This window comes from Temnothorax longispinosus, chromosome 1 (genome assembly GCF_030848805.1).
Source record: "Temnothorax longispinosus isolate EJ_2023e chromosome 1, Tlon_JGU_v1, whole genome shotgun sequence".
Lineage (NCBI taxonomy): Eukaryota > Metazoa > Arthropoda > Insecta > Hymenoptera > Formicidae > Temnothorax > Temnothorax longispinosus.
The window spans coordinates 25,979,865-25,995,125 of NC_092358.1; the positions used below are offsets into that span (position 1 = coordinate 25,979,865).

Here is a 15,261-nt window from a genome sequence, read left to right on the forward strand (position 1 = left end):
TTGACGTCTGATGAAACGAGTTTGTAATACTTGTAATGTCTATATACGGACGTAGGTGCGCAAGGGAGAAGCAGAAGCACTCGCTGTTAGAGGCCTCATTCGCCTCTCTTCTCTCTCATTCTGTCTTTCTTTCTTCAGGCATGTTTTGGCCAGAAGTTTTGATAGTAAACGACGTAGTAAAAAGGACCGCGAGAGAAACTGATAAAATTTTATATCTGGCGAAGGAAGGAGATCATAAAAATGAATATTCTCTTTTTCTGTTTTCGTCCACTAAGTTGGGCGTTGGGCCTGTATCCCATCACAATCGGTCTTTAGCAAAGGTCCAAAGAGAGGCAGGTAGAATAAAACGCGAGCGATATAGGAGGTAGACGCGAACAGGTAGACAACCCGAGAGAGACGAAGAGAGATATGTCGTCGGAAGAGGCGCGAGAAAGAGGGAAAGGAGCGAAGAGGAGGCCGGGAGGAGAGTGGAAAAGACCCGTTCCTCTCTCTTTCTTCTTCGAAGACAGGCGAGAGGTGCCCGAGACACGAATTCAGGACGGAATCTGTCCGGCAGCGCGCCGGTTAGAAGTCGCTGGCCTCTCTCTTTCTCTTTCCGAGAGCGGAGCACGTTACCGTCCGCGCGGCCGATCCCAAGTCCGATCGTCGAGAAGGTGTGGCGGTCAGATAGAGAGCGGGGGATAGGAGAGGCGAGAGAAAGGGCAAGAGAAGATCAGAAGACGTCAGGGACCTTCGGAACGAGCGTGAGAGGTCGCCATAGGGCCGGGCATAAGGCCCCCGCGGCCAAATCTCGGATCGTCGCGCTCCTTCTCTCCCTCGTTCACTGGTTCCCTTTTTTTTCCTTCTCTTTTCTCTTCTTCTCTCCTCTTTCTCACTCGCACGCGGTATCCTCCCATTATCCCCCGCGGAATTTAACGTATCGATATGCCCGAAATGTGTTTCGGTGCGTCCTCGGCGCGCAACAGGTCGGCGAGCTGAGCCGAGGGGCCTCGAAGAAGGCCGATTTCGCTTCTTCGCGAGTCGCGAAGGGGCCCGCTCTCCTGGGTCCCCCCCTTGGTTCCGTTCCGTTCCGTTCCCGCCGTTCAGATCGGCGAGCGTCACTCGGCAGAACGGAGCGGCCTTACGGCCCCGTGCCCCGTGGAAAAGTGGTTAGGTTCTCCCGCAGCTGTCAGACGAGGCCGCGAGTTACAGGTGTGCATATCGTGTTCGTGCGCCCACGGTTCGTGTGCATGTGACGTAGTGGCGGGACGCGCGTGTTTCGTTGCCGAGGATCCGATAGATTTGCACGCGGATTTCGCGGACTTTTTCCTCGGTATAGCTGCGAAACGCGAGGCGAAGACCTCCGACATATATACAGGCAAGTGGCGATCTACGGTAGCGTGTTAGCATAGGGTCCCTGCAGTATATCCTTTCTCGCTGCAGGGACTAGGGTTCTCGGTAGGGCTACCAAGTTTGGACCGATTCTGATGAAATATTTAAACATCCTCAAATCATCTCAATATATTCTTCGATCGTTTGCCTTTGTTTTTTTAATTTAATTTAATTAAAATCGAGATTTTTTTTAAATTGAAGTGACGCCAGTGAATTTAAAGTGCACACGGACCTCATAAATGTGGAAATTAATTATGCTTAATTAAAAAAAAAAAGAAAGTTTGCAAATTATCAATTTTTCGAGAGTGTTTTCTGAAATAATCTAGCCATTCATGCGGTGATACAATCAAAATATTTGAAATTTCGTGCACGCGTATAGCATCAAGTGGAAAAGAAACGTGCAAAGCATGTTTATGTAGTTACGCACTAATGTTGATTTAAGAATCAAATGGAAAAACGACGTATTCGCACGAATACGATCTGAGGCTATTTTTAATACAGCGAATCTCAATGAACAAAAGGAACTTGCACATCTTGTCATTAAAATAAAACATTTCATGTAAAAAAAAAAGGAGTCGATCATGGAACATCTAAAGCTGATACTCGTCGAGATCGATTGAAAACGCACATTTTCCTCGGCGATCTATCTCGTCGATCGCGGCGTATATCGGCACACTTTCATCTTGCAAAATATTTTCGTTATAAACCACCGTCGACTTTAAGCATCAGTGGGAAATGAACCGCCGCGAGATGGATAACGTGGAAACGGGTTTAAGCGTGAAAGTAATTGAGGAAGTGGATGAACCGACAGGCTCGCTCATGCCCCTCGCACGACGACGGCGGTCAGGTAAAAGCCTGGGCTCGTGGAAAATTGACGTTTTTCCTCGATCGCGAGGCGTAGGGTATAATTAAAGAAGAATTATTCAGAAAATAGTGTCCGTTTACGTTCCTTGCGAGCGTAAGATTATCCGCAATTTCCGCAGGTTCGACGAACACTTCCGCGCGTTAGCATGCGCTAATGTTCGCATCATCGAATGGCTATATCCTCGCTATCCATCATACGAGATACATCGTTTCAGTCACATGATGTTACATCATCTCTATCACGATTCTTAATTCATATTATCGGAACTTTTTAAACTTTTTAATAATAAGAGATCTCGTAGCAACCGTCAAGGACGACGAACTGTAGCCACGCTTTGTGTCAAAGATTCTGTTAATTGTGTTGTCTTCCAAATTAAATTAGCGTCACGCTATTTATTTATTTGAAAAGCGACGTGAGCTAGAGTTTCACGACAAGAAACAGAAATATCGCGAGAGAATTCTCGTTTATAAGTTATAATTTTGTTTTCTTAAATTATAAATAAATTGACGGCACTCATCCGACGAGTCGATTAAGTATCGAATACGCCCATAGTAACGGGCCGTATCCACTATCCAGCGCATTCACCGTATCAATCCGTTTCCTGGATAACGAGTCCCTCCCCGTAGCCAGCCGTAGAGGACGAAATGATGAAATTCCGTTTATTTCCGCGAACAGTGAGTGATGGCCCTGCGCCTGAGGGGTAGCAAGGATGTCAAGAAGAGCTTCTATTACGTCTGGTACCTTGGCGCGAGGGAGGCCAAGGGGGTGGACGCGATGCCCGGTGCCATAGCTTATCTGCTGGAGCGGGAACGACTTCAAGAACCTTTCAAGGTCACACTGCAGGTGAGCGGTACCATCCTGAAATCCGGTTTCGGCGGCGCGCGCCGAAAATATCGCGGAAACGAATCGACCCGACGACGACGATCCACGCGTCCAACCGATCGGAACTCGTGTCGATACATTGCACCGTCGTTTCCGTTTTCCTTTTTCTTCTTCGTCTTTTTTTATCTTTTTCCTGCGTGTCAGCACGCGTGACAGTGAAAGCAGTTGCCGGAGAGCAGAAAAATAAGCGAAATCACGCACCTTATCCTGCAGCTGCAGGTTGGTTCGCTCGACGGGTTTTCGCGTCCGGCCGATTGCGGCGGAACGAACGAACGAAACGTTCCGACGCGGTTTGACGGCGCTTTGGTGCATTTTAGAAACGTGAGAATTTTCGGTAAACGCGCGGCCCGGCCGGGGAGAGACGCCATTAACCCCGATGGAACGCGCGTTTGCAATACATGTATACGGAGAAGGAAGAAGTCATCCGTATAGCACAATTTAATAATTCCCGTTAAAAGATCCTTGGTCGTCCGTGACTATTGGTGAAACGACGACGCGTTTTTTTCAACGTCATTTCCTTTCCGACAGTTACTACGTGCGTGCAACGAAATCGTTCCCCGAGGGGCAGCTTTGATTATGTATTTGTAACGTTACGCGTTCGCCGTAAATGTAATAATAAATTCACTGACCCGAATCTTATCAGAAACGAGCGCGTTGCTAATACGCCGCTTTGATGGAGAAAAGAGAAATTAAACGTACGGATGCCAAAACTGTTTCGCGACCGTTAAACGTGGACACGTGGCGTGCGCTTCCCCGGCGCATATCAAGTGGCGTCTGAAAATGGATACGCTCGCTCGTTTAGAAATCGCCGCCGCGCCGGTATATACGTGATGCAATAAATCTCGCTTCGAATCCGCAGTTTTCGAATCTGGACAGCGCGAGACATGATTTAGCCGTACGTATTAACGGTGTGAAATGAAGCAAACGGGTTCTTTGTAACGAATTTTTACCCTGCGTCGCATTAGGGTTCGCCAGATGCGCCGAGTCCGGGCTGTTAAAAGGAGATTACCGCGCGTGAACGGTTTACGATGAAAACCTGAGCAGTTGAGTAACCGATTAGGTTTTATCTCTAACTGTATTCGCACGTTATCGCGAAAGTTCATGTCAAATTTTATCGTTTGCTTTGTACAAAACTAAGAGATAAAACAAATGTAACATAAATACTTATATATTCAAATATAACATATAATATTTATATATTCTTACGATCTTTTCATTTCCTGTTTTCGCTGCTGGTTTTTCTAATTTGCTCAATGCCCTTGTTGTTCAGTCGAAATTTACGGCAAAGCACGTACATCGTGCGTAAAAAAAAACGCGTTATGAAACGAGACTAACTCCACCTAATCGTTGTGTAAGTTTAATTGTCAGCGTAGCGACGATGCGCGGGGAAAGTCCATGGTATCTATCTCTCGTGGGTGGTAAATATCCATAACCGGTCTCGCGAGCGTTTCAGCAATCCGAATCGTCGCGATGATCGACAGCGCGGTAATTAAGTGTTTTCGCGAAGTGGAACACATTGTACGCGGCACACGCCTTCTCGCATATCTCTCACGTGATTCAGTTTAAGTACAAGGACGAACGTTTGCGCGGGACGCGCAGATGAAGAACAAGGCAATCAAGAGAGAGAGAGAGAGAGCTAAAATTATGCGATGCGAGAATCTTTGATTATTATGAATTGATTACTAACTTGTGCGGACAATGCTATCGTCGCGCTTTTAAAAATTCAAGGAACGAAATTTTATTCCGCGAGAGACATGTATTCTTTTTATTTTTAATCTATACCTGTCTCATTAATTATGTATTTAAACGTCATGTGGAACGTATCGCAAAGTATCCTCGCGATGTATCGTACAAAGAAAGTCACGGTTTGCGCAAGGAACTCGCGCGCGAGCGAACTTTGCAACCAGCGGCGTGAACGGCGTGCATTTATATTTTTAATAGGTGAGCAACAAAGGTCTGAAGATAATACAAACTGTTCATCCTGGTGGTTCGACAAGGTCGGCGGTGAAGCACTTGGTACCAGGTCACGCGGTCCTGGCAGCCGTGCAGCGGGAGGACATCGTGGCCGCGACCCTGCTGCTGCCAAATCCGGCGACCAACAATCCCGTGCACGTGCACGCATACAGGTTACTACGTCAATTTATTATGCAAACTAACAGAAAAATTAATAAACGTAATAGTGATAATTAAATGTATAACTTAAACTAGCTAATCTAAGAGAAGTAATTTTCAATACATTCTAATGTTGATTTACTGTTAAGATTGACAGAGAATAAAACAACTCTCATGTTAACTAGCTCTGCTCTCTTTCCGTAGACGATCAGACATATTTGAATCACTTAATCATTAATCAGACAAGAGAGTGCAGTCCTTTATAAGAGTGTAGAGACCTTTATTAAGAATGCAGACGTAACATGGGAACCTAAGAGATACCTACATTGCAGCCACGCTATTTATCTATCAAGTCCGTGGCAGGAATTCGCGGTTAAACAGAGGCCATTCGGTTCATCGCCTCGATCTCACCCATTACGAGCCACGTTTCGTTCCTTAATTAACGACTTTCGTAATTCTAACGGATCGTCAATGATTTTCATAATCCCGCGGCGTTCGCACGTAGCTCAGCCGGCGTTATATCGTCGCGGCAAAGCGGCGAGCGGATAAAAGTATTCGGAGCAACCTTGTCATTAAATTGCAAATTATCAGGGCTATTAGTTCAACGATCTGCTTCACAGCGACGGTGATAATTAGCGCGCGTTCGAAGTAATTATTTGGAGCTCGGAGGTGTCGACCGAATTTTATCTCGTGCACGAGGCTGCGGGGACACAAACGGTTGTTGTAAATGTCGTCCCATGAGAATCGACACCGATTGTTCGATCGAAGTTAACCGCGAAGGCGCGCGATCTCTTTGGTATGCTCAATGAAAGTCCCGTTAAAGAACATTTTGCTGTATAGAGAGAAGAGCTCGGACAAGATATTACAGCTATACATATTATATCCCGCGATGTACATATTGTGTACTTCATATACCGGCGACCTAAATGAGAAGAAGTGGTCGATCTTTTTCTCGCTGGGAACGGCGATTGTACTTATCGCGGGCTTACATCTACACGTAATAAAACGCGCACTTTTCACGCATTTTTCATAAACAGAACAGCTTAATCCCACACTTAATGTACATAAAAGTTTTGTACCGTACTTTATCCACGTGATCTTGTTTTGCCGCTGCTCGATTGTTTCGAGACACTCGGTATAGCATTTGCGTGCGACGTTACATAAAGGGAGACAGGCAAATTACAATTCTGAAGTATCGCCATAGAGCCAACAGGATGAGATTACATCTGTCTCTCGTTTTACTCCTCCGTCATTTTGATGAAGGTAGAAACCTCGTTTTATCTTTCGCCTTGCTTTTCTCGCCGTTCCAGATGCGACTCGGTCGAGACCGCCGAATTGTTAGGTGGCCAGCTGAAAGCGCTGGCGTCACACACCGACAATTTGGCCAGGGTCACGGCGAGCGAGGGCAGAATCCGCAGTAATCTAGGCAGCGATGGCCGAAGTACCAGAGAGTCCGAGTCTTCCGAAGGTAGCGGTGAGCTCAGACACGACCCGGCCCAAACCACGACCATTTACGAGTCTTTGGCCGCCGAGTTGCGGGCAAAATTAGGTGAGTATCTTTTCCGAACATTGCATTTCCTTAACATTTGTTCGTCGTACAAGATTCCGTATCTATGTCGGGAGCCAAATGAAATATCTCGAATATCTCGAAGAATATTACGCGTATCTTGTATGAGATTATACAGAAAGTCATATTTTTTAAATAAGTAAAAAAAAAGTAGAAGTGTAAGATACAATATAAATTATACGATCGATTTTTGGGGATGCCTGAGAATTTCGTTCGTTTCTCTCTCATTGCCATTCATATAAAACGCTGCTGTCGCAGTTAGCGATATTGGCGCGCGCCCGCGAGCGAACGAACGACGAACGTCCGCGTACGCGTCATGCGTGTCAAGGCGACGTGGGTATACGAAGCAGACAATCGTGATGTTTCAGGCAGAGGCAATTCCGGTGACAATGACGTCGGCCCGATATTACTGCCGCCGCGCGACTACGATACCGTGCACAGGCACCGCGGCAACCTGGCCGGCATCGAGTTCAGGCGTTGCCTGAATCAGACCATCGTGGGTGGTAGCACGGCCATCGACAGGGGTGGCACGAGAAGCGCGGCCAGCAGCGGCATAGGGTCCGATAGCGCGGCAACGCCACCGCCTTATCAGACGCACCATTCCCTCGGCTTGAGACCGTCCAGACCGTCCAGAGATTCCTCTTCCGGTGAGTGACTTTCGTCATAGCGAAGATCTGGGAGATAAGCCAAATGAGAATGAGTTGCTCTCACCCTGTTAAATATTAAAGGATTAAACTTAAACCAATACCTTAAGTTAAATAACATTCTGTTATTTTTAACTCATGTGTGTCGAAATTTATTATTCTAATACAAGACAGTATTATTTTAACTCCATTGGTTTAGTTAAATTAATATATTGAATAGGAGCAGGAGCGACCTATAGCAATGGTTAAAAACGACTTAAAACAGTGCGGATGATCCTTATTGAAACTTTCTTTTTTCGAAATTTTCTTACCAAGAATAATGCATTTTTAATTCCAAGAATCTTTAGATAATTTTCTCCTTGATGTTTTTAGTAACTCTCAGTTTTTTAAATCAATTTTTGGTTTTGTATATAAATAAATAATTTCTGTATAATCTTGATATCGTAAATCTTAAATTTCAAAGCTTTTTAATTTCATATATTTTTTCCATAATTATTCGACAATTAAAACTCTCGATTGGCGCAACACGCCAGAACTTTCCGACAAACTAGAGCTTGTAGTGATATTAAGAAACACATGTATGAAATTAGGCGTTAGCAAGTAGGTCGTTGCAACGCGACCGTCTGAGAAGTATTTTCGCGACTCGCGGCCGTTGCGTCAAGTTACGATGCAACATCCCATTTCAGGCAAGAAAGCCTGCGTCTCGAGGAGCGTGCGTAAAATTGGCTGCGAGCGTGACAATTGCGAGTCTAGCGAGTGTGAAACTCGCCGTGAATATTACACTCGGCGGCGGTTCATAGAAATTCCGCGTCATCGGCCGATACCTCCGAGAGTATCGTTTGTGTGGGTACGTTACACGGCCGCGAAAATAGGTTTTCAGGACGTAAACACACGGGTTTACCTCGAAGCTGCTATTTCGTCGCAATTTACCTTCTCATTTGGCATACTTTAATGGGAAATTTATACCATGTCGACTCCGGCAATTAAATTTATTGCACGCCTTATTATACACGCCGCGATAGCTGTAACATCTCGAAAGTTGTACAACTTGCTCGATTTATATATTCTAAGACCGATCTGTAAATTGTGTCGTAAAATATCGAAAGTCGACACGGAGAGATCGATCTCGCGCGGGAGAAGAAGAAGAAGATTGAAGTTATATAAACGCGCCCGTCCGACCGGGGAGCGTAGAAGAAGACGAAGAAAAAAGAACTGCATCGTTACATAATTTGCGGCTAATTACAAAATGGAAAGTTTTTAGAATAATCTCGCGGTGCCGTTGACTGGACGCATCATTACGCCGGTTAAGCGGATAAACGCAAGCCGATGCTGGGCGCCGTACGAAAGTGAAAGTCCTCGCTTCTTCTTTTCGCGATCCGTCTCAGGAAATGATCGCGCACCCAATAATCATTCTTCTCGAAGCGAGGAGAATCACCGAGATCGGCGAAATCGGCTTTATGTGCGGCAATAAACGTAGAGAGCGAAATGATTACTCTTAAAAAAACTTACTGTCGAAAATTGACAAAATAACGGTGTTTTTGCCGCCATTATTGTCGGAAAGCACAAAAGGATAATTCAACCGATTGAATTTCTTTATCTTCCCGATGTTGTATCTTGCCTCTCGGAGAGGAAAAACTCTCAAGCGTATATATGTATCTCTCGCAATCTACATGCAGTCTTCTGCGCACGAAAGCGGAAATGATTCCACGGTTTAAAGATTCATACCCGACTCACGACCGGGGGGGACGACAAAAATTTGGGCACTTTCTACTGGCGGGACAGATTCCCATGCGTGCCAGCTCGATTCGAATCTTATCGGCTCTCGTAGAAAACTGGGCAGTGGCGAGCCGAACGGCCTGGTAACCCAGTTTGCCGGTTAGCTACGAAAAATCATTTCTCGTTGTCGTCCTCGAGCACGTCCGCTTTTTCCTTCCTTCTTTTCCGGCTGTTCCGCCACCGAGATTCCGCATTGAATACGGAATCGAGTTCGGCCTGGTTTGCCAAAGTGCACGTGGCCTTCTTTAACAATAAAATTATCTACTTTCACCGCGGTCAAGCCCGAAAACGCATTTGCGAGACACCTCTATGCGACGAAAATGCGCGAAAAATCGCACCCTCATTATAAAAAGTCGATCTAGGATCTAGGCCACAACGAAAGTTCATTCATCGAATTCAGGAAAGCTGATCATAACGCGAAAGAGTCACGTTCCGCAAACTGGCGGCCCCTTCGCGTTTCTATCTGTGTAATACATCTTGTACACTGTTTACGCTTTTCGATCTGCGCGACCGAAATTTTCTGCGGTTACAAATCTGTCAAAGTGGGCGGTGCGACCGCAGACAACAAACCGTGACTACCGATGTCCGATGAGGAAAGAAGACGTCCACAGGCTCACGATCCGATTAAGAGAAATTTACTTCATTTGCAATATACCCTTTGGGACGGAGGGAAAGAGGGAGAGTATCTTGAGAATGGGAACGCGGATAGAGAGAAGAGTAACGGTGATGTTTAGTATAAATGCTTCTTTATTGGTACTCGAGCCAGAGCGCCGCGCGCGCGCGCGCGTATGAGAGTCCACTCGGTCCATTCTACTTGCTTTATCTTTTGCACAAAGCAGCGCGGTAGTCCGATATCGCAGCGGTGCGCATTAAGATGCACGCAATGCGCGTATATCAAAGCATCACGCTCGTCCTCCGGGGCATGCCTACCTCGCGAGAAACGTGTTTTTAACGGACGACTGACCCATATAACGTCGCTGAATAAATTTCGAGATGAGCAGGACGGAAGGGAGAAAAAAAAAGAGACGAATCCGATATTCCCGCGCCGCACCGTGTACCGGGTTAGACGACACGCTCGGCTCCGGCGTCAAGCTCGTACGCGAGAGAGAGATTGTATTGAGCACCTGTTACAGTGGAAGGAATACCGTTAGGACGTCGTCGTGTCAGCGGCAGGTACCACGGCGGCACGACGGCGACGGGCGTACATATCTTCGGCTGGCTCCAGGGCTACGTACGGCCGCGAAAAAAAAAAACCAGCTGATCGTCGATATTGTGGCGGCCAAGACTTTGCACGAAAGCCCGGGCATCTCCGCGCGGCTTCAATAGACTCGCAAATAGAAAAATCCAAGTGTCCCACGTAATTATGTACCGTTAGCAGCGTGGAGATTCCCGCATTATGAAGAGTAATTAGCGAGCGATGCCAAAACAACGGCATTGAAATCGCGCGCGCTGCAGGCGCGTGATGATGACTCGACTCGAATTATTAAATTTGATTTTTTAAAAGTTTCCGATACTCTCTAAATTAAATTAAAAACTGGCCCATGCGTTCGGGTGATTTTACGGTAAGCATTTCTTTTCGAGCGGTCCGGCATGCATTAAGGCGGGTCAGTCACCGTGAAATAGCATGAATAGTAAGGTGGAAGGGAGATATTGTTTACTCGTCGTTATTCGACGAGACGCACTGGTGAGTCTCCCCAGGGGGGCAACGCTGAACACGTTCGAACACTCCGAACTAAGTGTCCAATTTCGAAGCTATCGCATGTGCCCGTTGAAGCTACATATACCGACCGCCCGCCTGCGTAAACTCATTTGTCGTTTAATGCAAACGACATCTCCCTACTCCCCAATCTGCTATCCGCACCGGATTGTCAGGATTCACTGATAATAGATCCGTCCTCAATAATTTCAAGAACCTCGTAAACTTTATCCTACGGGTGTCGCGACGTTAGTATTCGACTGTCATAGAAGTTACATGACTCCGCGCGACTTTTTGCGAAAGAAAGGACGATTTATTTATTTAATATTGAATAAATTAACTAGGAGAATATTGATTTATTCCGAGATGGGATAATCGAGAGACGCAACACGCGGATACGCATCCTCTTTCCGTCACGTTTACGTTTCGCATGATTAGAGAGGACGCGACAGATGCTGGACCGCGATGGTCAACACCTGATCGCGATTTTTTTTTTTCACTGTCGTCCCACCGTGTGAACGGCGCGCGGCGCCTCATTTGCTCCTACCAGAAATCCTTGCGGTTTAAAGCGACATGACATACTTAACTGCCTTCGCATGTCTTACAGTCACGATTCGCCTCTGCATTCGCCTTACGTAGCTGCATTTCGCGCGAAACTATTCTAACTGCCTTAGATCCCAGGCCGGAGATTAGACGTCAGCTTATCGCTTCGCGGCGATGCTAATCAATTACGTCTCTCGTCGACGTCTTATTGTGCACGAATTTTTACTATCTCGTTACTCGTTATACACCGTTATGTACACGCGTACCGTTTCGAAAGTCGCCGATATCGTGATAAGTAAAAATTGCACCGTTGATCACAAACGCTTCAGAAACTGATTTATTCGCACGGCGATCAATAATAATTCATGTGACTATAAACTATAATTCTAACTGTTCGTTTATCGAGAAAACCGAAAGCGTGCGTTTATAAAATTTGCAGAGGCGGCACTTGCGATGGATTTTACCCTCTGATTCTTACCTAATACAGTAACGGCGTTCCACCGTTGTCTTTTACTGCGTATCGTTGCGCAAAGGAGTCCTCTTCTCCGAAGAGGCGCGTTTCCACACGCGGATGAGAGAAGGCGGGGGCCGAGAGCGCCGCTCCGTGTCGTCGTTGTTTACGGCAACGGGTAATGACAGTTATGCTGATGATGATGATGATGAGACGTTGTCTTGACGACGACGACGACGACGACGACGACGACGAGCAACAGCGCATAAATTCGTGCGTGAGTCGACCTCGTGGGAGGCCGTTGTACGTACGGAATAAGGTTCCGCATTCTCGGCCCACAGCCCGAGGCACCTCTCAGCCTCCTCGTGTCTCTCTGAGCCTCATCGGTGTTTCTCCCCGCCCCTTCTGCGTCTCCTTAGCCCGCTACTACTCTTTAAATCTTCCTTGACCTCACTGAGATGCCAGATTCCGCGGGAATTACCATTGGCCGATTTTTCACAGGCCGAAATTGGAAGGACGAGTCGGCGGACGCTGTTACTTGAGATTTTAAACCATATCGCTGGTTATTATCTTATACAAAAGAAGAAGAAGAAGCGAGAAACTATTTTTAAATAAAGCTTAATACAATATTTGATTCCGCCTTTCATAAATAGGTATGAGATAAAGTCATCCATTTTTATGATTAAGCTTCTTATATTTAGTAAAAACTGCGATAAAACATTGATATGAAGAGTGAGAAATATTTAACGTAAATGGAGTGAAGTAATTATAATTAGAAGTAATTATAATTTATATGTTAATCGTTTTGTAGACGACGATTGGGGTGTGCCAAACGAGGATAATGATTATCTACCAGAAGTGGAGACAGCTGCGAGTCTGACATTACCGCGACTACCGCGAAGCCCCGAAAGGCTACCCAATCAAGTGAACAGAGGAGTTTCGCCGAGCTGTAACAGGAATCGACGAGCGGCGGAATTTAGACAGCGATCGCCGAGTCCTCAATATCAGCCCAGGGTCAATCCCGGTGAGGTGACCAGTCCCAGAGAGAGGTTCCAAGATGCCAAGGAAATGTTTAGGGCGATGGAGAGGGAGGCCATCGCCAGGCCTGTTCTCTCCAGGCAGAGAGACATCGATCATCATCCCGTACACAGGTGCGCTTCAAAAATAATGTTTCTACAGATAAAATAAATAATAAAATTTATAGAGCAACAAATAAAAAAAGTATAAAATTTATAAATAGAATAAAAATAAGGAAAGTTCGTCTTCTACCACACGGAAATGGTAAAATTCATTCCGTAATCGCAGATATTTAATACAAATGAATATTCTAGTTGGCGAAACGGGCAATTCGATCGCGAGTAAAAGTCGGAATGCAACATCGTCGTCGAGAGTATCAGTCCAGAGATCTTGAACGCGACATCGACCGCTGTCGCGCTTTTCGTTTTGCACATATACGGTCCTGTTCAGCTTTCCACGCTCGAACGGGTTTCGAGTAACAAACATTTTCACCGATCACACGCGTTCTCGTAAGAGAAATTTATGAAGATATATCTCGATGCGTTCGGGAATGTTTGTGGAAATTGCAGTTAACGTCGGTATCCTGCGTATCCACATTCTTTAACTTTTCGTAGAAAATCTCTCCTAAACTTTTTTTTTATAAAAAGAAAACATTTCCTCCATAAATTCTCGATTTTAATAAATGTGTAAGGTGATCGTATTCCAAAGAATCACATTTTTTGCATTAAAATGTTATTATTATTTATTGTTAATTGACCGAATTACAAGGACTTGTTATTCGACAGAGTCCAGTCAGCCAGACAAGTTCACGAAGATCGACCTGGTCGCCAATATCCGGCGAGCATGATGAACTCCATGTTCTCGCACGAGCATGCAATCAGACGAAGTCAGCCGGACAATCTTGATCGTGAAAATGTTGTGTCTTACAAGGGTAGACCACGACCCAGGACTCATCATTACGCGATTGAATGTCCACCCGAGCCGGAAACTTCGAGGCCGCGGCCAAGGAGCTTCTACGAGAATCCGCCGGTCGGCAGAGATTTCAGAGATCAGAGGAATCTCGTAGATCCGAGAGACGTAAGAATCGTTTTCGCGATTTAAAATCGCATTTAGCATTAGGCGTAATCTAACCATTATTCCAAATTTATGACGACTTTTGTATCTCTTCATTGAACAGATGCGAGAATTTCGGGAACGTGCGCAGCATACGCGGGAGTTGCGCGATAAGTTGCGAACGAGGAGCACGGCGTACCAGGAGCTGTCGGAGCACGAAAGATATCCTGGACTCGATCGCGAAAGTGCCAGACCGCCGTTGGAGATGATCCCGACATCCGGTAGATACCGTCACAGCTACGCCGAGCCGCCGAGATTGGGCCTAGCCGCGCTTCATCCTTACTGATGCGCTAGCTCGTTTTTTTAATTGGCGAATTATTTAATGAATTAACCGATATATCGCGCTATCGTTATTATTCATGCACTACGCCTTGACCGTTCAGTGTGTTCATGGCTAATGGCCTTTATCCCGCCTCTGCAATAAAGTGAGGAAGGAGAAAGGAGATCGAGGACTGCGCGATATGGATATTTTTATTTTTCGACTGTGGGATGCTAACAGGGAACAGTTTCGATTAACATTAACATCATTCTTCACAACATTCTGTCGATCACTTAAATTATAAAATGCATGGTTTATTTAATGTATCTGGTAAAACAAATTGTTTATATAAAATGCTTATTATGATATAAAAAAATGAAAGAATTTGGCTAGCGCTTTAAGATGAAGTATAGACGTATGACTTTGAAGATTTGCTCATGTACCGTGTCACTGAACAGTCAATGCCGATTAGAGATTGTATTGTATGTAACGAAAGTAAAAGAAGCTTGTATATGTATTACACTTTCGATGAATCCAATTGACTTTGCGTATCGTTGTTATTTAGTACGAACGCAGGATTTCGTTGATAGAATGGTTCTCTGATTAAAAGAACGAATTCTAACACGATCCCGTGTACGTACCATATTGTTATGCGTCAGATGCCACACTAACAATATAATAATAATAGTAACAACACAATAATACCGATAATAACAGTACCAATAATAATTGTAACAACAATCTTTCGTATTATTTATTTCCTCCTTCGACTTCGATCTACTGAAGTAGATCTTCTCGATCGCTGAACGTTAAGCATGATCGAAAATCAATTATATAAATCTGAAAACAAATTTATTTAGAAAACATTTTTACATTTTTATATAATGTTATTCATATAATCAAAATATGTGCGAAATGTATTTATCAAAAACTGGTTATTACATAAAAGTTTTCTTGTTTAATAA

The 15,261-nt window shown here is 45.1% G+C and overlaps 1 protein-coding gene across 1 annotated transcript; it reads left to right on the forward strand.

The window, feature by feature from the left end:
- Positions 1–750: 750 nt before the first annotated feature.
- Positions 751–15,037, forward strand: LOC139821272 (uncharacterized). The gene is made up of 8 exons (XM_071792187.1): positions 751–1,191; positions 2,912–3,079; positions 5,060–5,244; positions 6,541–6,779; positions 7,166–7,444; positions 12,719–13,058; positions 13,710–14,001; positions 14,102–15,037. Exons 2-8 carry the CDS (start codon positions 2,918–2,920, stop codon positions 14,321–14,323), a joined length of 1,719 nt encoding a protein of 572 aa, XP_071648288.1. The 5' UTR covers positions 751–1,191; positions 2,912–2,917; the 3' UTR covers positions 14,324–15,037.
- The last annotated feature ends 224 nt before the right edge of the window (positions 15,038–15,261 follow it).